Source organism: Apostichopus japonicus, chromosome 20 (assembly GCF_037975245.1).
Source record: "Apostichopus japonicus isolate 1M-3 chromosome 20, ASM3797524v1, whole genome shotgun sequence".
NCBI classification, from domain to species: Eukaryota; Metazoa; Echinodermata; class Holothuroidea; order Aspidochirotida; family Stichopodidae; genus Apostichopus; species Apostichopus japonicus.
This window is the reverse complement of record NC_092580.1, coordinates 5,097,000-5,121,082: the sequence shown is the minus strand read 5'-3', so window position 1 is coordinate 5,121,082 and position 24,083 is coordinate 5,097,000. Positions and strand designations below refer to the sequence as shown.

Below are 24,083 nucleotides of genomic sequence, written 5' to 3'. Positions count from 1 at the left end.
GCAGTTGGTTAGTGCTCTGGACTGGGAGAGGCAGACAAACACACTGTCATGAGTTCAAGACCCAACCAGACCCTTTTTAATTTTCTGTTCTTTGGAGCAGGTGGAAATATAAAGGTAAGAAACGAAGATTATTTCATTGGGAACCAAAATGGTGTAATGGGTTGTTCTGTCTGCGATGATACTGAGCAGCAAATATTTGAAATGCATCCAACAGTAGCATCTCACCTAATGGTCTGGTGGTAGACACAAAAAAATAAGCATCACAAGGTCCCTGGTTCAATTTCAAATCATGCTCTTCTTTTTTTTATTCTTCCAGTGAAAGCAAAAGTAAAAAAACTCACCACCGATTTTTCACATTTTCTTTTGCAGCTTACAAGTAAAAAAAAATAACCAAAACTTGCAAATAAACTATGTCCACTTAGTGCCAACCAAATATTGCATCTATATCACACCTACCAAAGAAAGGAGTTTTAGCATTCACTAGATAGGGGGCAAAGAATTTTGATTTTCTTGCCATATAATTTGCACAAAATCCCACTTGACTATCTGACTGATGTAGAGTCAAGTGAGTTAACATTTGTTCAAGAATTAAGTGAGAACCAGAAATGATCAAACAATTCAAGCTCCCTAGACCACAAGAAGGTGTACAAACTCACTCTTTGGACATCAACCTATTCAGTCACTGATGACGTTTTTAAGTTTTATGGCCAAAAATGGTTTAAAATCCAGAAAGAACAGTCTTCCTTTTATGTGAAATATAGACCCAAAGATGTTGAATATGTATGAGCAAATGGACATTACCCCTTCAATACACTTAAATATTTTTAATAACAAAGCATCTAGTATATGTAGACTACACAGAGTAAGGCAACTTTTCAGACAGCCTGTTTACCCCCTTGAGACTCAACTAGTGACAACTGCCAGGGATCACTTGAGGTGTGTTTTAAGATCATACAACACATGATTATCACTTCTGAAGCAGATATCATTTTCCTGATTGACTGTTTATGCATTGTTCAAGGTTACTTCAGATCTACAGTATCTGTAACTTGAGCCAATTCAAAAACTGAAGTTGATCAAATTATGTTCACGAAAAGGAAATGATTGCAATGGAGAACTCACAGTGGGGCACCGTCATACCAGGTGAGCGATTCATCCGACCTTAACTTTTGGAGTTATCAAGGTGGTCAGAATTTGACCCTAAGTGACCTTTGACCTCTTCATAGAACATTCAGTTCTTGTACATTTCTGAGCATGAGGATAATCGCAGCTCTGATTTTGAAGCTATATATGTCGACAAGAATTTCAGGCTTTTGGCAGCTGATGACTCCAATTTACATTTGACCTCTTAACAGAACTGCTCCAAGTGTAATGCTCAGTGAGGGGGGACCTACCACCTAACTATGACATTTTACCGATACAGATGTTCACTAAACTCGACTACGAGGTTTTTGTATTTTGGCCACTGATGACCTCAATTGACCTTTGACTCCGCTCAATGACTGGAGCAGCTAAAGAATTCAGTGCTGTAAATTTACATCCTAATTTTTAAGAAATTCATGCAAGAAATGCTTGCATCATCACATGACCATCCTTAACAAAAAACCTTTCACAATTTCCATCTGTAAATCTTAGAAAATTTTCAACACGATACCCCTGAGAATAGCACTTTGAAAACATGCAAGAGAGAAAAAAACACCGGTATTTTTAGCTGCAGGGCTGAGATGGTCTTATGGTATTGCAGAAGTATTCAAGACTAAGCATGAAATATAGGTAGATTTCTCCAGGAAAAATTCTGCCAAAATGTTCCTTAAAATTTAGGAAAGCAGTGTTTTAAGTACAGCTTTCATAACAGTATTCTCCATTTTATCTCTTGCTATTTCAAGGAAAAAGAAATGCATATCCTTAGTGCTTCAATATTTACACACATGGTCATACAAAAATTAAAGTAGAAAAGCTTACATATATATATATCATATATATATAATATATATATACATATATCTTTTAAGAAGCTGCAACATCGGTGGCTCAAAAAGTTTGTGATCCTGAAAGTTTGAGACCGGCAGGACTATCTGGTAGCTGGATCGAATCACTTTCCGATTCTTCTTCAACTTTAGTCCTATTTCTAATACCTCTGAAGGAAACTTCCATTGGCTTGTCATTTTGGATTGATGAAGCGTTGGGCACGTCGCTACCTGAATTGGAACTTGCTGTCTTCTTCTGCCTTCAGGAGGTTATAGTCTGGTAAGCCTTTCCTGATCTGGTCAGAGTTAGACCGTACTTTACTCGGAGATGAGATTGAGGCTGTCATGTTCATAATGAGACTAGAGAAGGGATCTGAATCGGCTACAGGGGCTTGGGATTCCAATTTATTGTCTCTGTCTGATGTTTTGTCATCTTCCTAAGTCTCTTCCAAATTTAAGTCTTCTGGAGGTCATTTGGGGAGCTGTTCCATGGTGGTCACCATAAGTGGTTCTGTCAACAAAAAAAGTATGAAAGAAAATTACTAGATAAGAAATATTCCACCAAGACCCACCCTCCCCCCTCCCAACCTCCCAGACCAATTCTCTCCTACTCTCTTTACGTGTAGGGTTGTCCAGAAAGATCTGACCTGACCCGACGTTAATAATGTTACACCCTTTTCAAGATTTTCCTCTAAATATATTTATATCTCTGGGATTATAGGACAAAATTATCACTGCACAGAACAAAGCCTTATTTGTCAAAACAAACGTGACACAATGCACATACGATTTAAGGGAAACACCCCCCCCCCCCAAAAAAAAATAATGCACAGTTGCATATGGCAAAACTAATGGCAGGTATAATATTGTTTCCAATACACTAGTAATTTATCCTTACAATATGCACCAAATGTACTTTACACTGAATCTGAGGACGAAGAAACTAAACTTGATGTATTCTTTAACGTTAGGAAATATCCACTCTCCTCAACTCTGTTGTATTCCATCGCCTTCGGTAAGACTGAATATTACTAAGTGACATTTCATCACGGTGAGGGATACTTCTTTCCGGGGGTGGGGTGGGGTTGGCGGGGACATAAATTTCAACAACTGCACTCATTCAATACAAAACCTTGGTATCAATTCCATATAAGTTAGGTAATGTTCATCTTCGCTTGCGAACTACCATAAATAGAACATTTTAACCAAATTTAAACGTCCCTGATTTATGCTTGACACTCCTGCTACACGCACTCAGGTTTATTTAGCAGCGAAGTAATTCTTTGTACGCAAGACAGACTAATTGGTTAGTTTTGAAATTCATTCAAGTCATGTTACAGGAACAGATCTGAGAAGGAGTTGAAATTAAAGCCTCAATGAATGAGCTGGAGCTTGCGGATTAAACACCAAATGTTTCATGACCCACAGCAGTGGGTAGTTTCACTCAGCATTCTATTAAACACGAAATGTATTGTAAGCAATGAAACTTGGAATTTTCAACAGGTTACATGATGTTGCATGTTAGTCGCAAAGTAACCTTGCATCTAATGATATTAAACACCAACAATGTTTAATAGGACAGCTCTTGAACAAAGCAATTAAACTTACATTAAACTAATGAAACTATACTCAAACTGACAGTTGAATGATCCATTAATTAATAGTTTTGTCATCTCACCTTCATTCTGTCATGGATTGCTTCATTAGTCATCTTAATTCCTTGCATACCTTGAAGGTAGCCATCTTTATCAATCACATCTTTCCTGTCGAGAAAAACAGAAACGAATGAACTTGCTTATAAACTCCCTTGTTATGGGATCTTAGCATCTATTACGATTAAAACATAAGACAAGATGGCAATCCAATGGCATCTCATCTCTTCTATGATGGAAAGGATCTACAATGAACTTTGACCTTGACCCTTAACAACTGCATAAGTTAAATAAGTTAAATTTAAAATTTGTCCCATTATAGTCTACATATTTTGTGGTTTAATGACTTTTTCCAACATACTGACAAGCAGAAAATGGCTACAGTGTCTGGGTATTTGACCTTCCACCTATGACATTTATACCAATCACCTAAGATCAAGTTTACAGTACATGGTCAGGCAACTACCCACCAAGTATGAACCTGATCGGACTTATAGTCTAGGAGAAGTTCACGACACACTCTTTTGCACAATTTAGACCAATTTTAACTTTAACTCAATTGACCAGTTAACTACAAGCCTAAACAGCTACATCTGTCTCGTTTTAAACTTTGTCTCTTCATTCTCTACATATAATGTGGTTTAATGCCTTTGTCCAACAAGTTGGCATGCAGAAAATGGCTAAAAACCATTGTTAAGATTTCTTGACCTTCGACCTCTTTGACGTCATCAACCACGCAGGCATGAGTTAAGATGGTCAGGCACCCACCCACCCACCCACCAAACTTGAACTTGACAAGACTTTGGGTCTTGGAGGAGTTTGCGACATACTTAATTTGCTCACTCACTCACAAACACGCACTCACCCACCCACCCACGCAATTCAAAGAGCAATAAAAAGTAAGACTTGTAACTCTTGACAGGAGGAACTCTAAACAGGTAAATTTGTCAACAACAGGTTGGAAGAAAGACAGGACCCAGTGACAAAAACTTGTAACGGTTTATCAAAACCCAGGAAGGGGAAGTAATCATTGACCGTCACAAACGCCCCTTACGATAATTACGACCAATTTAAACTAAAGGCAACTGTACTGCTATCTCTTTGTTTCATAGTCTCCTTTTAAATTTCTTGTTTGTTCACTCTTCTCTCAACAGTTCAAAGCAGCTTAATATCTCATTTAATAACAATGGCTTTTAAGAGTCCAAGGAAGTAGAGGAAAAGAATGCCACAAAATGTGACAAATTAACATGGTCCTGGAGTGAATGCTGATTGGTCGAATCGTCCGGAAGATTAGAGCATTGTACATTAGGCAGGACATTTTGTTGAAAACTGATTGGTTAATGTTTTTCTATAAATATTGAAGACTTAAAGAAAAATTATCGTGCATTTAAAATTGTCTGATCACCGGTTTGAACATCTGAGCACCACACTAGCATTTTTAAGCACTGTTTTGCTGTTAGCGTGTAAAGGAAAAGCATTTTACAGCATGTGGGTTGTGTTTTCGTCTTTTTAGCTTTGGTATCCATTTTTTCATAGGCCAAAGACGGAGAGCATAAAAGCCAAGGCATAGAGAGTTTGTTGAGGGTATTCAAACCACATTGATTACTGGCAGTCAAACGGGCAATCAGTAGAGTGGCTGGTAGCAATTCACTCCTTGTTTAAATAATCTGTATCTGATCAAGTAGCTACTGGATAGTTCCCTAAAAACATTTTGATGAGTTTTACTTCAGCGCCGTCGAAATGGGTGCAATTTAGTCCGTAAATGTATGATGCTTGGCTTGGCAAAACATGGATGGGGCAGACATTGAGACTCAGATTTAAAGAGGACAGAAACAAACAAACAAGCAGAGACTTAAAGTAGACTCCAGATGTCGTTTTTATCACTGAATGGAGAATCGGTTGAGAGCGCATTTCAGAGATGAAGACTGAATTGAAAGCTAAAATAAAAGATCAATCAATTTTGTGAAGAAGCATTTAACCTACTACACTTTATATTCCATTCCAATTACCACCAGGTGAACGCAATATTATGCAATATTATCTGTACGAAACCCTTGGTGTATTTCTCCCCCTCCAACCCACGACCAAAAGAGGTGCAACTTCACATGGCTAATTAGCCTGATCACCTCTGTCCCTTCTGCAATATGCAAAGTAAAGTAAGACATCTTAATCGTCTCTTACATTTGATCTATCTGTGGTTTTAAATTGTTTGCATATTTTAAATATTCAGGGTGGCATTTAACCCCACCCCCCTCCCCCCCCACTTCCGCACACACATCACCCTCCACCACCTAGAAAAATGAAAATGGATGAAGTAAACAAGGTAAGAAAACTTCAGTTTCTACTGATGTTTGTTCTAATAATGTCCTCATAGATAGTACAGAAACCTCAAGTCTGCAATATAAATCCACCGTGAGTAAATGATGATATTTCGGTTGCTATTATTTCCCAAGATGCACTTTTGTTTTGCTTTTGATATTTAATTTATTTCCTATACCTGTTGGCCTGGTTCCATACCATCACATGAACTTGACAGCGGCGCATCCTGGATGACCGAGTGGGGAAAGAAAACCAAAACTTGCAACAACATCAACGACAACGACTGAGTAAATACAGATTTGCGACAAATTGTGACACGTTGTGACAACGTCACATCAAAATCACATCTTGTAGCATTTCTTTGCTGAACAGCCCAAAAAAAATGCCCAAAAAGATGCAACTGTCATTTTGTTGTGCAAGTTGAAAATAATACTGCTTATATGTTGGATGGCTCCATAACAGTCACCTGTGATTCATGGAAACTATAGAGTGGACCTTCACTATCAAATAAGCTACATGTACTACTTAGTGAGTGTTTACAAGTCTGTGATGGTATAAGCTCTAAGGTGATGGGTATTACTTCCACTTTTCCTCTTTGAGGTAGCTGAGAGGTATCCACACCTACCCATTCAATCATCCCATTCTTTATCATCAAGTTGAAATTTGATTTCTTCTTTTATAATTTAAATAATTTAAAGTTGCTCACTCTTCAACCTCAGCAACTTGTTTCTGTTCTTTTAAGGTGAGGTCATAGAATGATAGAAAGCCAATGTGAGGGTGGAGTTCATAAATACTGATTTAGTTTCAGGACAATAACTAACTTCTATTTCACAATTTGTTCTAAAACTGCAGTTAATGAGTTTGGAGAAGCCATTCATTCATAGAGTATATTCATTAAAATGTTGTTATTATTATTATTATTATATATTACACGAAATTTATATAGCGCCTTATCCAATTAAAAAATTGCTCTAAAGCGCTTTACAGCAAAAGATAAAAATTTGTTGCATTTTTACCTTTCAAAAAGCAATCCATTACGTATAGTACTTCTTCACTCACTTCTCTAGTGCAATACAAAATATGAGCCATCGTTGAATAAAGTTGCAGGGTCTGGCATAATTATTATTGTGTGACAATGCTGGCTGCTTTAGGGGCTGTCCTGTCTGATGAAAGAGAAAATGAATGAGATTACAGCACATTGAAATACTGTTGTGCAGCTAGTAATGGTGTTGTTGGAACAGCAAAGTTGACTTTATCAATATCTATAAACATCTACAGCTCAAAATACTCATCATGAGCCTTACACTTGATCATCACATAGCTCTTAACATTAACTTTGAATAATGGCCAAGTACAGTGATAAGTAAAACTCTGGCTTTCTTATAATTAATGTATATGACTCTACAACATCATATACATGGCATTCCATATCAAAGTATCCATTTCTTGCCCAATGAAGTAGCACTTGGAAGTGTAAAAAAACATAGTTTGAAAACTGAAGTTTCTCTTGATCATACCTAAAACCCTATCACCTCTTTTAGCAGCTTCGAGACAATGTTTAGAAGGTTGCAGAGATGAGTCAATGTAGATACCTAAGTCTCTTTCAACAAAGACCTCCTGTTACTCCACACCATTAAGATTGTAGGTATTCTTTTGGTTACTTCTCTACCAATATGAATCAACTTGCATTTATTCATATTAAAAAGCATTTGCCATCCCGGAGACCAGGAAAAAACCTTATCCAAATCCGTTTGAAATTTCTCAATCTCTGACTGAGTCTGAATCACTTTTGAAAGAGACCTCAGAAGAAAAGTTTGGTGTCATCAGCAAACTTCTTAGCTGTAGACGATATACTGTATCTCCGTCAATGTCATATACTGTATATGTATAGGCAACAAAACACAAGGGACCCAAAACAGACCCTTGTGGGACCCCAGGGCCACTAGTAACGTCCTGCCAATAACATTAACAATGCAAGCATGCATTGTCATGTATGATGTTAGGCTACACCACATTCATGCGAGTCTGTTCATTCTTAATAATAGCTGCAGCCTAGTGTTAATATTCATACTGACATTGATTCTTTTAGTCGTAGCCTACGCAGTGTACGTTGTCGTCCTATCGTTACAAGTTCACTAGCTAATAATCGAATAGCACCTGCATTAATACTACTTACTATTTGACATATAAAACGTCCCAAATTTTAATGATAAAACTGCAGATCCTTGATTTCCAGTAAGATGCTTAGACAATGCACCGCAGAAGAGCATTTTCTGTAGTTGCTATGAGACGCGGTCTCAGTAATAGTACCGCGCCATCTTTTCATCTGGCCTTCGTACTCGTAGTGTGTGCGTGTGCGCGTGACGTTCACCGTACGTGCAAATGTCTGGGGTGAGCACCCTCACCCCCACGCAGACCCCTGGCACTTTATTCAGTATTTCACTAACTCCTGATCACTATCTTTCTTATCCTCGCCGCATATTCGAGGGCGGTTAATAATATATATGGTACTGGTCGACCAAACGGGGATCATGAGCGAGTTCGCGGACAGCCTTTTCCGTAACCCCCACGCCCCCCCCCCCCCCCGCCGCTCCGCTTGTCAGGCCTGGCGATCGCGACAAATATACGTCGAAATTTACTGACATATTCCATGAGTTACATTAATGAGCTATGAAAAATACTATAAATTGCTTAAATTCTGCATATGGAATAGTGCAATCTGATGCATATTTAGGCTATAATTAGGTCTACACGCAAGTTTCTGCTTACGTCCTTTTTTGAATGTCCTGTTGGAAAATCATACCATCCGCTTTCAATGTCCATTCCCTCCACAAATGCTCTCTATTAAGTTAGAGGGTCTGAGTGATTTTTTAAACCTTATCATGTGAACCTTATGAAGATGAAAACGTTTGAACGCAAAGATGAAAATGTTTACAACATTCTATAGAAAAACCTTCTAGTCTGAAAACAATTTGAATGTGGGGGGGGGGGTGGGTCACAGTGACAGGGAACCTCTAAAGAGCCTCTTTTCTTAAAAAGAACAGCACCTATTGATGAAACAGTACACTTTTCGTTTTCTGTAGCTAATGAAAAACCTTTTCTCCCTAAGGCATAAATCCATGGGTTGTGTGGACTGTCCCCCCACCCACCCAACTCTTTTTTGAAATATGGAATATATCATTGTGATTTGTTTAGCTGGTACCTTTTTTTCAAAAGCTTCAAATTTCCTATAACCAACATAACCTTTTCTTTTAGTTGTGACAAGAACCTTGCTTTACTATATTACATATCACATTGATTGGACTCGATTCTTAATCAAGATATCACTTTTATGAAACCTACTTTGAGTTGAATCTTGGACTTGGGTCACTGCATTATCTAGATCTATGGGAAAATGTCCATGAAATTGTGTTTGAGTTACTTAATTTCTCTGAAATTTAGTGACTCTAGTCCTGACTCGTTGCATAACTGGTAATAGTTCCTGAAAACTCAACATGATTTGAATATGGACCACTGAATCAAGAACTACTGGAGACTAATAATTCTGCAGATCCTTGGCTAGATGAAGTATTGGTTTCTAATACAAATGGTATACTTTATCAATCCGCAATCTGCAATTGAATTCGAGATATCTGCAACTCTATTTCAGATATCTAAAATTCTATTTCAGATATCTGAAATTCTCTGGTATTTCGAGATATCTGAAATTGATTTTAAGATATTTGCAATTATTTGTAGATATCCTAAATAAATTGGAGATATCTGTAATTTAATTTGAAATATCTGAAATTATTTCGAGATATCTGAAATTCCTTATTAAATGTTAAAACGGCTTTCCATAAAACTCCACTCCATCTGCAGCTACAGATGCTAATACATACCATTGACTGTATGATCTTCTCTATGATGAATAATACTGCCTCAACTATAGGGAAATCTGTTTCTCGGGCTGGATGGTCGTAGAGAAAAAGGGGAGGGGAAAGGGTAACAGGCGACGGAAGAGTTAAATATCATGTGTGGGGAGTGGGAGAAGAGGTGACAAAAACGTCGACAATTCTATATATTTATATAATAGCAATTGCCGATTACTTTTAGAATGTGTCAAGACAGGTGACGCACTAACAGGAGGGTACTGCCTGCAGCACTTTATGTAACCCACAGTGGTTTATAATCTAATCCCAAAAAATTAACGAAACTAGATAACAATAACCGTTTCCTTTTTCATCATTTTCGTCCACTTTTTCTGTCACTGTGAACAAACAATTTAGGACAGTGTCACATAAATAATACGACACAACGTTTACACACGTGACAGTCAGTTTGATGCTACATTATAATATTTCGAAAGCCAGGGCTTGCCAATGATCAGAAGTTCGAACTGGTCACTTACACTCGTAAACATAAAAAGTTTGAATATTTGAACCCTAGTGTTTCTAAGTAGTTTTGCTCAATGTGCTCAACAGGTAACAGTGGTTTGCAGGGTTCGTATGTCTCGTTAAACGATAAATTAAAGATTTGTGACGTAGTTTTAAGATAGTACCAATTGCCCAAACAGTAAGGTTAATGGTTGACGAAAGTGTGTTATTTGTCCCTTCAACTCTTCCGTAGTTTCTGTTGTACTCTACAAAAATAGTACAAGAGAAGATATGACATTTGCCAAAAACTTTTCAGTGCAACTTATTGCATGGGAAATTAGATAACTATAGTGTCCTGGCAACAGGTTGCACAATTACTCAGGAAGATGAATTGGGTCGGCGGGACTAGGTATTTGGAGATTTGATTTAACTATATTTGTAACCTTACAAAAATGTGTTAACAAGTTAAACTTAACCTTGTTACATCCAAGCTTATGCAGTAGTGACCTAACGTTAGACTCCCAGTCTTAGAGCCTTGAGCTAACCTAAGGCTTAACTAAGTTAAACCTAACTTAGTAAGGCCTAACGTCAGACTCAGACCTAGCTAAGCATAAACCCGGGCCTTACTATAGCCTGAAGGGTGTGCCTTATCGACAGTTTCGATATGTCATCGTTAATGTTACTGTAATAAGTAGTAAATCACCCACTGCTTAACTTAACTTCACTACGCGTATTAAAGTGCTTACCAGTCTTAAGTTAGGCAACCATTGATTGATCTTACCTAAGGTTAGGCTAGGCCTAACCTAACAACAGTAATATTCCTAGAGCCTGAGTAACAATGCAACGTTAGACCTAGCAGAAGATAGTCTAGTTCGTTTTATAAGGTGTAATGCTTAGCCTATGTCTAAAATAGGTTACTAAAACATAACTGCAAGATCAAAACAGATGATAGTAATATTCATTAGCATAGAAAAGCTCTGTCCTTAGGCTTACATTGTGTTAAGCAACCATTACTAGCTACTTAATATTAGCCTAACATATTTTCAGTTACTGTACATTTGTTTTTGTTTATACAATACAGGAACCGCTTGAGAATGAAAGATGAGAAGAAGCGTCAAAAGGTTTGATTTTTCCCTTCTATTTGCCAGAAAAATGCATCACCAAGAGCTCTTCCATCATATTTACCAATAAAATTCAATGTTACAGACAAACGCTTCAGTCCATCATTGTGTACAATGTAGTGGAGGACATAGTGAAAAGGAAGACAGAATCATTATTTGGTCAACTACATTAACCCCATGCCCAGATATAATACCTATGCCTAGACTCCTCCTATACCTTTGCATCTGGGAGCATGGACTAATGGCCATTGAAAAACACAAGTTAGAAAATAGTTTACAACTGCCCACATCCTTTCTAGAGTTTTATTTCAATAGTTAGACTTGGATAAGTATTCTGTTGTTTTTATAAGATATTATTACAAACTCACTCATGTTCTCAGGAATTCTTTGAGAAGCAGAAATCTGCCAGGAGGATGAAGTTACATAAAAGAGACGATGAAAGTAAAGATCACCCCTCATCAAGCCTAGATCTGATATCTTTACAAATGGCTCATCTTACAGCTCAGCAATTCAAGAACTCAGGTATGTTTAATTGTTTCCATCTATTAGCTGGGGTGCTACCACCATTTGTGAACTGTGAGGAGGGGGAGGGGGGAGGAGGCTTATATGTTATGATGTTAAGAGCTGGAGCCACCTCTCCCCTATAGGCAATTTTAGTCAGTGAAGGATGCTTAGATGCAAAATAGTAACACATTTTCCAACTTTTGAAATATTGTTGTTCAAGAATTTCTGACTATTTATGTGTTGTACTGTATATACCTGATATAAGTTTATGTACTATGCACTAGAATTTTTCTACCGGTAGGGGGTGGGGCTGGGGGTGACAGTTGGGGACCCACTGAGTTTCTCCTGTTAGGTTGCTAAAGCTCCCCCTTCCCTGAAGTATACATCATTGCGCCCCTGTAAAGTGGTTACTTTAACTGTTACTTCTTTTGTAGCTAAGACTCCTAGGTCACCGAAATGTTAGCAATGCTATTATTTCCTTTGTTTATTCTAAATGGATATTATTTTTATCAATATCTTTGTGTGGATAACAACTTAAAGAAAGACTGTAACAAGTTAGTTGAAATTAGAACCATGAGCGACCATTATCTGACAATTTAGAATGCCAGGGGCAAACAGTGATGACTGAGTTAGAGAAATCTGTGAGATGTTCTATGATGCATTGATGTGGAAACAGGGTGTGCATTTCTGAGCATTTGATTCATTAAGGCTTACGGATATAACTATGACCTGAACACCTATGCTGTTCAACATAATTTACACATATTTTGGGCTTTCTATTTTTGTCCATTAATTTTCTGTTTTTTGGGATAAATTCTCAAATTTATGACTGATCAAACACCTATTTGCAGAAATGTATTTATCATGTATTCCAATTCACTGATACAGTTGTATAGAGTGATAGAAATAAACACTATATTATAGATGTTCAGGTTAGATTGAATATGAAACATACTTTAATTTAGATTGAAAATAAAACATTCTTTAAAATAGTTTTTTAAAGTTTGATTTTTCTTTTTTGTCACTAAACTTTGATTCTCTTCAGACACAAATAAAAAACCAAAACACCTGAGCAAGGTTAATATGGAGAGACCATCTTCCATGGGTGGTTTCCACTTTCAGAGACATAACTTTGTTGATTTACCGACATCTCCTCACTCCACACCATCATTGCTACAGCTCAGTGATGATATTCCTAGGTAAGTAAACCAATGAATGATAAATCAGTGAATGTGGCCAGCATGTTTAATGGCATTTTCCTGCTGTATCTGTGCCTGTAATCTCACACTACACCATCATTGCTACAATTCAGTGATGATATCCCTAGGTAAGTAAACCAATGAATGATAAATCAGTAAATGTGGCCATCATGTTATGATATGTTATGATATCCCTGATATGTAAGTAAACCTAAGACATAGAGGCCATCTAAAGGTGGCCATCATGTGTAAAGGCATCTTTCTAATGTATCTGTGCCTGTAATCTCACACTACACCATCATTGCAACAATTCAGTGATGGTATCCCTGATATGTAAGTACACCTAAGAAATAGAGGCCATCTAAAGGTGGCCATCATGTTTAAAGGCATCTTTCTGCTGTATCTGTGCCTGTATCTCTCACTAAACCATCATTGCTAGAGTTCAGTGATGATATCCCTGATATGTAAGTATACCTAAGAGCTAGAGGCCATCTAAAGGTGACCATCATGTTTAAAGGCATCATATATGCTGTATCTGTGCCTGCATCTCTCACTACACCATCATTGCTACAATTCAGTGATGGTATCCCTGATATGTAAGTATACCTTAGAGATAGAGGCCATCTAAAGGTGACCATCATGTTCATGAGCATTGTTATTATGTATTGCCTACATCTCCACACTCTATGACATCAACATTACTTACGGGCTGGTTTGTACCTCAGAGGTGGGTCGACAATACTTTTTGCCATGACTAAGTACATATTTCTATGCAGCAATTGATGTTGCAGGCAGTAGGAAGGAGCTTTCCTTGTACTGAAGGTTCTTACATTAACTTAGAAGGGTGTGGTCAAGCCTACATTAATAGAGCATCTAGCTAGACCTAAAGACACCAAGGAAATTTCTGACGACAACCAGGCGGTTCTTTCTGGTCGTCCGAACAGCAAATCAAGAAATGTAGCAAAGTAACAATGACCAATATGTACACTGTAGGAGAGAGATTTGGTGCAATAGAACACCAACATTGAGGGTTATACTAATCTTATCATTTAACTGGTTTGGAAATTTTCAGTTACAATGCAACCTTAATAAGATGTAGACTGATAGTTGTGGGAACATCTATTGATGATTTATTAAATGTTATAAAACAATCTAAGTCTGGAAAGCATATTTTAAAGGTGAGTATTTGTAATACCAAGAATTGCTAATAAAAAATTAAAAAATTGGACTATGACACTTCAATATCAAACGTCCGCCTACTAAGGCATCATATATAATATTGGATACAGAGGAGGCATGAACACTAAATTATTGGGTTTTTTTTATGTGACAGTCGTACATGATGCCTATATGATCTAAGGATCTCAGAAACATTACTTAGCATATTCAGCACTAAATTGACTAATTGTAGCAATTAAGGTCTCAACATTCTTCCTCAGTTGGTTCAGAGATGGTTACTGAAGATTTATATTCTAATTATCTTCATTAGTGTATAGTCATGCCAATATGATATAAGGATTTTCCAGAATATATTTGTATTCATTAGATTTAGCATACATTGCTTCTACCACTTATGGATTCCTTTTCCTTTTCTTTATTTTTTAACATGGAAGTTCAAGTCGTGAGTTGCATCATAGTCATACTTCCAGCCAAGTGTCACATATATCAAGCAGTTTAATGTCACACAGACAAATACAGCCGTTTACAGGTTACCCAGATCAAAGATTACATGAGGTATGAAATAAATATCAGTATCAGTTTAGTGTTTGGACTTCATAATTCATAATAACCATGTAGGAGCTCTGATACTCTACTGTGTGATGACTCTAGTGCATACCATGTGATGACTATAACATTGTTGTCACTCTTGTATGAATCATGTATGGGGACATTAACCCCCAACAAGGGATGCTGTAGTACTAACCATGTGATGACTCTAATACTAACCTTGCAATGACTCTAGTACTAACCATGTGATGACTAATATGCAAACCATGTGTATGAATCATGTATGGAGACATTAAACCCCAGAGGGACAAACCAAGGGAATGCTGTAGTACTAACCATGTGATGACTCTAATACTAACCATGTGATGACTCTAATACTAACCATGTGATGACTAATATGCAAACCATGTGATAACTATAATATTATACCATGCTGTAACTCTTGTATGAATCATATATGGACACATTAACCCCCAGAGCGATAACCATGTGATGACTCCAGTACTAACTACACGATGACTCTAATACTAACCAGATGATGACACTTATATTATCCATGTGATGATATAGGGTACCTAAGTAATATCCATGACTGAACCATGTAAAGTGTGATACGAAGCACCCAAATGTTGATATATCACATTTTTGTCAATACTGTTGACATACATGTTGTGAGTCTTGACACCGTTAACACTTTTCCATGTTCAGGTGAGATCCCAAGCTGTGGCCAGTCAAGTTAGAGATACAAGAATGAGTTCAGTTTGTGCGTCAGCCGAATCAGATAGCCAGCCCAGGAGACAGCAGAGGTCCTCAGAGCGTACAGTGGTGGGCCAGAGGAAGGTACCTGAGGGGGTGCTGGTGGATCATAGGAGACCTCCAGAGGGTATGCTGATAGGTCAGATGCGGTCATCAGAAGACATCTTTTTCCAGTTCACTTCATCCGCTCCACAAAGGTAACTTGTCCTGTAAAAATGTTCCAATTATATTAAAGTGGTTTCCTAAACATGAATACAGTTAAAGATGATTACAACAGTTGGTAAAGATAAAGTGCATTCAAAATTTTAACAAAAATGAATGTAAAAGTGTGACAATAGGAATACATGAAATTCTTGTGTCATTATATCCATGTTCATCTGATGGTAACAATTTCCCTTTAAAATCCAAGTTTTGCGTTTGAACAAGAATTTCCAGATATTTTATGAATTGAACTATTGTAGAGATACTCTAGATACTGTTCTAGATTTTTCATTGCACCAAATGAAGTTTAGTCGGTGATAAATTTTATCATCCATCTTTTTTCATTGTAAAATTTTTCCATCCCATGATGCTATCAATCACATACAAAAGTCTGATTGTTAAACTGTTCAAAACTTTTTTTTTTTTTTGTTATGTTGAAACTGAATCTTAACTTTCTACTATGAAATACGTTCAGGAAAAAAACCCAAAAAACTCAGCTGCTTCAATTGCACGTCTTTAATTCATTATGTTCTTTTTTTTTTCTTTTTTTTATCTCAGTACTAGAGGGAGCTGTTCAGGACCACCTTTGCAACTAAGAGAAACGACTGTAGCTTCCTCTAATGAAATGTTCTTGGATTCAGAGTCTTCAGATGATTGCACAGTAAGTAACCTTTAAATAACTCTCAAAATACATCAGTCGTTACTAGATGGTAGGAATTCTCGGTGCTTCCGTGTTCACGTTTGTATGAAAAGAACATTGTTGTAACAAAGTTATGACGTAGAGTCGCAAAAAATAATTCAAACGTGATTTGATGTTGAACAAGTGTGTCAATCTTTTTACCCATAGAGATAGCAGATTGATTCGATTCGACTCAAGTTTTTTTACTCAACTCGAGCGAGTGAAGTCATCACTGGTAATTTCTCGACTTGACCGTAAAAATAAAACAACTCTTCTCGACTCTGGTTAAGTTGTATGAAAACTTTAACATTTCACATAAATGAGATAGACACAAGGAACTACCAATGAAATAGAGACGGGCGTTTTGTATGTGTTTCACTAAACGGAGTTTTCCAGCTCTCCCTGAATGAATATTGTACAATATCATATTTTAAAGACCATGAAGGTTTGATAAATTCAACCGATTCAATGTACCAATTTTGTTCCTAATTTTAGTAGCTAAAGGGTTAATTAAGGGAGAAACAAATTGAACACAGTAACAGTCATGTTATGTTGAATCAGTAGTAAATTGATTTTTTTTCAACATTTCTCAGATGTATTCTCCAGATGAGAGAGGACAAGGTTACCATAGCAGCCGCATGACTAACGAAGCAAGTAGCTCACTTAGAGAACGTACCGAGACACATCAAAATTATACAACATCATGCCACAAGTCTTGTTGCCCTTTGCAAAACTCACAGCGCAATCGAGGAAATTTATTCAATTCTACCAGAGCAGGAGAAGAAGTAAAGAATGTAACCAGTGGTCAGCCCTGTACCTTTGGTGTTCCTGGTGGACAACTCTGCACCCACGGTGTCCCTGATGATCAAGTCTACACCCTCGGCAGGTGTGGTCCACGAAACAACCAAGAGGACTCCCCGACAGCGATACCAGGGAGAGAATCTCCAGTTGATCTGTTATGTCATGAAACGACTAACTTCACATCACCAGAGAGTGTCGTCTACATTCCAAGTCAAGAACTGAACCAACAAGAAGTCAGCAAACAAGAATCACCAAATGAAGGTACTGCACTAAAACACATCACATACATTTTTATATCTATATCTATATAATTTAAATCTAAAACATTTCAGGCCAGGGAGGAGGAGTGGGGTGGAGGGGATTTCAGAAGCAACAAAACCTGATATATTGAAATGTTTAGAAAATACACTAATTTCAATTCTATCTGGTTTTCCTCAAAGCTGCATTGAAATCAAGGATGAGATTGTGAAGTGGAGTAATCATCAGTTCTGCTGATAACTAAAAGTTACTGAACTGGAATTTCTGGAGGTTGTTATTCTCCACATTATTGCAGATATTAAGGCCTCCAAATTAAGACATGTAAAGTGAATAGAATATTCTGCTTATAACAGAAAAATAGTTAAGTGATTGGTGACTTGCCTTGTTATGTCTGAAATACTTTATTTATTACTATTATAACTTCTTTTTGGGGGGAAAGGAGGGGGGGGGCTTAATTCATTGTATTGATGATGGTAGACAAACTTTTGAAAATAGAGGGCGCTATGCAAAAATAAATGTTTTATAAAAGTTGAATGGCCCAAGTAACATTTCCTTCCTAGTGGCCTTCTTCTTCATGGGCTAATAGAAATGAAAAAGGAATCACATCAAATTAAAATGAGAGACAGACTGACAGATGGACACTTTAATTGGACAATGGAACAATGAAAAGAGCAAATTAGACAGAAAAAACTGTGAGATGAAAGTGACGAAAAAATATATCTTACTAATGTTATCTTGCATTCATTGGATGCCCCTTTCACTTTCTCCTCAGGAGATATTCAAAGAACCCTTCAGTCTCCAGGCATGCGGTCAGAAGACTTATCCAGATTAAGAACTAACAAGAACAGGTATTAGTAAAGAGTTTGCTATTTCACTTAAGATTCTTTTGTTCCTCTGTTTATTTTATTAATATCTATTCAGAGTCATCTCCATTGTGAAAGTCATCCTTGTATTAACAGGATTGGTCGTAACATTCACAGTGATGTCATCATATCTGTTTATCCACCTGTATGGACTTATGTACATTACTAGAGAATTTTTACTCAAATATTGATAGAATAATTATAAGAAAATACTAACCCAGGCATCACCATTGTCCTGATTGAGATGAACATATAATGAACACAAACTCCCAAATTTTTGCAGAATATTTAATTTCCTTAGGAAGATAAGCCAAGCTGAAAACTCTTACATTGTGATTTTCATTTTGAGATGAAATTGTTTATTCACACAGTTCATCTTGTTTTTTTTTCAGAAGCTCTAGTATTAGCAGCAGCAGCTTAAGTTCATTACAAGATGGATTTCCTAGATCAGTCTTAAGGGAGGTGAGAAAAGACTCTTTTCCTGTTTCGAACTTTTTTTTCTCAATTAGTGTTTTTATAGAGACACATCACTTCATGTGTTAAGGCTAAATACTGTTTGTAAACTGTACAATTTTTTGGTTTTACATATTCTCTTTCGATAGGTTTTAAACTTGGATGCTGATCTCAACAGAGGCTACTCTTCACCGGGAGGGCTTGGTGAGTACAGAGTATGATATATGGGAACTTTGCATGCTATGCTTATGCATTGCATGTGGTGTGAAATGGAGTTTTACTGGGATAGCGTGAAGATCATGTTGAAATTATTACACATGTTATAAATTGCTTCTAAGATGCAAAAGCCAATGTTGAAATCAATGCTAGTATTCATCACTGCCTTTAATAATCAAACAGAATACCTAGTACACAGTTCCCTTAGTGTTTAGCACCATCTATAAATCAGTGGCCGTTTTCTGTTCAGTTAAATACCACGCAAGGTCACAATCGCTGATCCTCTTTTGTGTTCTGAGTGATCCATGCTTTACTTGTTTTTCATATAATCAATTGCAAATATAAAACAAGGCTTTTTATCTATGTTGCCTTTCTGCATATATCATTGTATGCATAACAAAGTGTACCGAGTCCCTGCATATCATGTGAAATATACAGTGTACCCCTTGTCTACATCTCTAGGAAAGTAAACAGTGTAACCATGCCTACATTAAATATAAAGTACTACATACCAGCTCAATTGTAATTAAAGTATGCATGCATTGTGCAGGTACCATTCTCTCATGTTATTACAACCGACAATGTATTTTAATAGCTACATCAACTACTCTATAAAATTATTTTATTCTCTACAGATGATTTTGATGAGCTACCCTCATCACTGAAGAAGAGAAAGCTAGATACATTATTTATAGAAAGCTTTCAAGAAGATGTAAGTAGGGAATTCACTCATGGGCATGTCCCTTTTACATAAGACTGTCATTCCACAGCAAAGTCAATATATTTCAGATAATTGAATGATATTAGAGCCATTTGCAGTATCATGTACTCAGTGTGAAGAAGACGATAATTATTATCACAGGATTCTAAAGTGATATGTACAGGATTCCCATACGACACAAGTGACAGGAAAACCTGTAATATTCAGCCATTTGGGACCAGGGGTTACTCAGATGAGAAATGTCTGGTTAATACAGTCTTAATGTAGTTTACCATTTCAACAGCCTTTAAGTAGCACACCATCAAGGCCCGAGGAGTGTGTTGGGGGGGGGGGGGACGGGATGGAGGTGAGTCAGAGGGGACAGCTAATGGACCAGAGAGGAGAGGGTGTATTGGTAGCTTTTCCAAATAGGTTGGGAACCACTGGTATAAAACATCAGTTTGTTGAGGAAATAGTATCATAGGAATGCAAGGAACAGCCTAGCCTAGACTAGCTTTCTTTTAAATTTATCAAAATGCAATGTTTCTGATTGTGAGTTTTATTCAATAATCATGAATCAAAATAACATGTTTCATGTCCCTGCAGGCTACATAGTTTTACTCTAAATCAGTTAATGCCTAGTCAGTCAACATGTTAAGGTACGTAGCCCACTGTTTGCCCCTGGACACCCCCACCACAGCCCAGACTGAACCTCAACTGTTTTGGCTTGCACATCAAGGTCGTCCTTTTACTCCCCGCAAGTTAAATATTTGAAGGATTTTGTTTGGAAAGTCAGGCTCATCCCTGAAAACAATGAATTTACTTTTTGAGGGCAAACTGATGTGCATTAGCAACATACAATGTAGGTTTAATGATTTAAACTGCATCAAGGCATCATCCTCTATGATATCTAGAGAATTTATTTTACTGGCGCTAAACTGTAGATATTGTTCAATTCCATACACCAACCTTTCAACATTTCAATTGTTTGTTTCTATCGTCTTGATTTTTTTTGGCAGTCTTGCAAGGAATCTGGATCTCTTTCATCCCATCTCTCGCGATCTTCGGATTCTTGTGTCACTTCACCTCCGCCTCCTTCTCCTCGTCTGTCTCATGAGAAGAAGAAGAAACCATCAATTCGAGAGGCGGGTGACACAAAGACCGACCGGAGGATCCCTGAAACGAGGGCTTCTCCACTGTCTCCTTACTCTAGAGATGTTCAGAGGCGAGCGTTGGAGAGTATTTCCTTAATCTCGCCAGAAGGAAGACAAGAAAAGACATCAGAAAATGTTGCCGATGCCAAAAATAATGAAATTTCCAGACCAGCTGACCAGAATCTGAAGGAAGATGTAAGAAACAGTATTTCCAAACCAGTGGAAATAAGTGAGTACTCCAGTGGGTCAGATGTGGGTCAACTCGGACACATTGAGTCAGAAGGGGGTCAATCCACTGAGCAGTTAGTCGCAGGTCAGGTTCGTGTCAGCTCTGGGCACGGTCTGACACAGAAAGGGGTACAGTGTGAGATTGGAAAGCCCTCTGTGAAAGAACAGGGTACTCAGAGTGACTGCAGGATATCGATTGAGAGCTGGAAGGACAGTGGTACCCAGACAGAGGAGACAGTAAGCTGTGATAAGGGTACTCAGTGGGATGGGCGAGAGGGTCAGAGGTTAGCTGGGAGGTCAAATCCACTGTCAGGTAACTATGAAGAAATGCCAGTCGAAAACAAAAGAGACGGGATGCAAAGAAGGGATGACAGAATGAAAACTGAAGAGGATGGAAGTTCTAAGGGCATCGTAAGCAACAACAACAGTGAGAAAGGAGTAAGAATTGCTCACTCTGGACTTGTATCTAGTACAGCCAGCAGAGGTAGCCAAATAAGCCCCGACACAGACCGAGCAATCACAACTGGTGGACTGACTCGGGAAGTGGATGAATCATCAACTGTTCAAAAGGGTCCATTGGAAATGAATAATGGACAACAGTCTGCACTGGAAACAAAAGTCATTCTGGACAAACCCCAAGAGAAGTGTCTGGAGTCAGTGGAGATAGATGTTATCGAATTGATTGGGGGCGCGTCTGCTTCACTAAGTGATGTCGGTTCTGATGAAGAGGTAGCCGAGCGCAACGATAACCAGATGGCACCAGGAGAGGCGACTAGAGAGGACGATGAAAGATGCAAAAGTCAGGTAGCAGATAATCCCGAAACAGAGGATTCCACATTGAGCGATTCTGTTAACTTATTCAGTGCAGAGTCCAGCTATTCCGATACGTTCGATTCCTGCAAGTCTGTTTGAAAGGCCCAATCAGAAAGTTCATGTTAATATGTTTTTTGGGTTTGTTTTCTTTTCTGGTTTTCTTAGAGCTAGCTTAAGATAACAGCTGCTGTAAAAACACAAACTGATCTTTGTTAGGATACAAATGGAACTTACCATGTGAATAAATGTATATTATATTAAACTTGGAAAGCTAACTTTATGGAGATAATACAATTGTTTTTAAGGTTGACACAGTTTACTGCCCATATCAACCTATATATTATGGCAAGGAAAACTGAATAAAAATTGTTAACAAATTTGCTAAAATGTATCCAAACAAACGGAAAGGACATTTTCCCAGCATGCTTAGTTTACATATGGCTTTATGCATTCATTAGTAAGACAGTAGGTTGTACCAGTTGTTTTAATGGAATTTAACTAAAATTAATATTTGACAATTATCAACTTATGATAGCATTTAACGCCTTCTGACACGGATGACAGAGATTGAAAAGGCTCCCTGTTTTTTTTTTGCAAAACTCACTTCTGTATTGGAAAAAAAATAGTATTTTTAAAATTAACTTAATATATCCATCAAAATATGATAGAAAAATAAATGCTTTTTTGGTTGCTGCAAGTTTGCCCATGTTTAGCCTGACAAATCACATCTCACATGTTGCTTATTTTACTAATTTAAATATCTTTAAATCTTTTTGCTGTTCACACAAATGAATGTGAAAATTTTCTACATACTGTTTCAATGTGTTTGACTGTTATTCAGTAGTTGCAGGATTCTCACAGTCATCAAACTTGTTGACAGTTTAATTCCTCCTGCATGTAACTTGCAATAAATGAAGATATAGCCAAAATTTTTCTTTCTACATTCTTCTGGTTTGTGCTATAATTTTCAGCTATTATTTACAGTAATTTAAACTGATATTATTTCAATGAAATCCACCGCTGTCCATATGGTATTTTATTGCCATATTTGAGATCAAATTTTTACGACTTTGTAAAATTTCTGTCAGCAAAATAGCACATAGAGTACACAGGTGACAACAAGATTCAGATTTCTATCAAATGATCAGTTCCTCGGGATGGTGACTGCTTCACACCCTCCCCATGCCCCTCCCCATCACGGGAGTAGTAAAATCGTTCACAGACAAGGTACTCAATCAAAGGCAGCTGAGTCAGAGACAAGGTACTCTGTTTTGGGATTAGCTACTGGATCACAGACAAGCTTCTCCCTCCATCGAAGACATGCTGCTTGATCACTGATGAGGTACTCCATTTGACAAGCGATTGAAACACAGACAAGGTACTCCATCAATTAAGCTATTGCAACAGACAAGGTACTCTATCACAGACGAGCTGCTTAATCACAGATAAGGTACTCCATCTGATAAGCTTTTGCAACAGACAAGGTACTCCATCACAGACGAGCTGCTTAATCACAGACATGGTACTCCATTTGACAAGCAATTGAAACAGACAAGGCACTCCATCCCAGACAAGGTACTACATCACAGACAAGCTGCTTAATCACAGATATGGTACTCCATCTGACAAGCGATTGAAACAGACAAGGTACTCTATCACAGACAAGGTACTCCATCACAGACATGCTGCTTGATCACTGGTGATGTACTCCATCTGACAAGCGATTGAAACAAACAAGCTGCTAAATCACAGACAAGTTTCAGTAATTACATCACAGCTGAGCAGCTTGTGTTTGTTCTCATTTGATTTGGTTTGATGACAATGGTCAAGTTAATATCTTTTTTAACGTCACCTTTCATATACTTACACAGCTTAATAGTGTTAATATCATTCAGGTCACATGAGGACTTAGTTTCAGACATGATATAATCAAAACAAACATGATTGATGTCTGCATCGGCTACTGTGTATAACTATTAAATCATCAATAGTATATATAGTGGAATTACATAAAATTCAATTAAACATTCATATTTCCTTTTTTTTTTCACATAAAGAAAAGATGATGGAAAAGTGAAATTTCATTAATAATAAAATAAATAAATAAAACTCACAC

General features: G+C 37.4%; 1 protein-coding gene and 1 long non-coding RNA gene across 4 annotated transcripts; one reads left to right on the top strand and one right to left on the bottom strand.

Annotated features, from left to right (window-relative positions):
* Nucleotides 1–206: 206 nt before the first annotated feature.
* LOC139961753 (uncharacterized) lies at nt 207–8,314 on the bottom strand. Of its 3 annotated transcripts, none has more exons than XR_011790980.1 (4): nt 8,115–8,314; nt 6,955–7,101; nt 3,646–3,730; nt 207–2,478 (listed from the first exon to the last, which is right to left on the bottom strand). It is a non-coding gene; the product is annotated as an uncharacterized lncRNA (long non-coding RNA). The 3 variants fall into 3 exon arrangements; XR_011790981.1 differs by lacking the exon at nt 8,115–8,314 and adding an exon at nt 7,726–7,744; XR_011790979.1 differs by lacking the exon at nt 8,115–8,314 and adding an exon at nt 7,456–7,598.
* A 2,255-nt stretch (nt 8,315–10,569) lies between these two features.
* Nucleotides 10,570–22,847, top strand: LOC139961957 (uncharacterized). The gene is made up of 13 exons (XM_071961682.1): nt 10,570–10,702; nt 11,375–11,414; nt 11,795–11,936; nt 12,964–13,117; nt 14,731–14,851; nt 15,554–15,798; nt 16,361–16,463; nt 17,075–17,543; nt 18,313–18,388; nt 18,796–18,865; nt 19,006–19,060; nt 19,708–19,784; nt 20,792–22,847. The coding sequence occupies exons 1-13, from the start codon at nt 10,680–10,682 to the stop codon at nt 22,064–22,066; spliced, it is 2,850 nt and encodes a 949-aa protein (XP_071817783.1). The 5' UTR covers nt 10,570–10,679; the 3' UTR covers nt 22,067–22,847.
* Nucleotides 22,848–24,083: the final 1,236 nt, after the last annotated feature.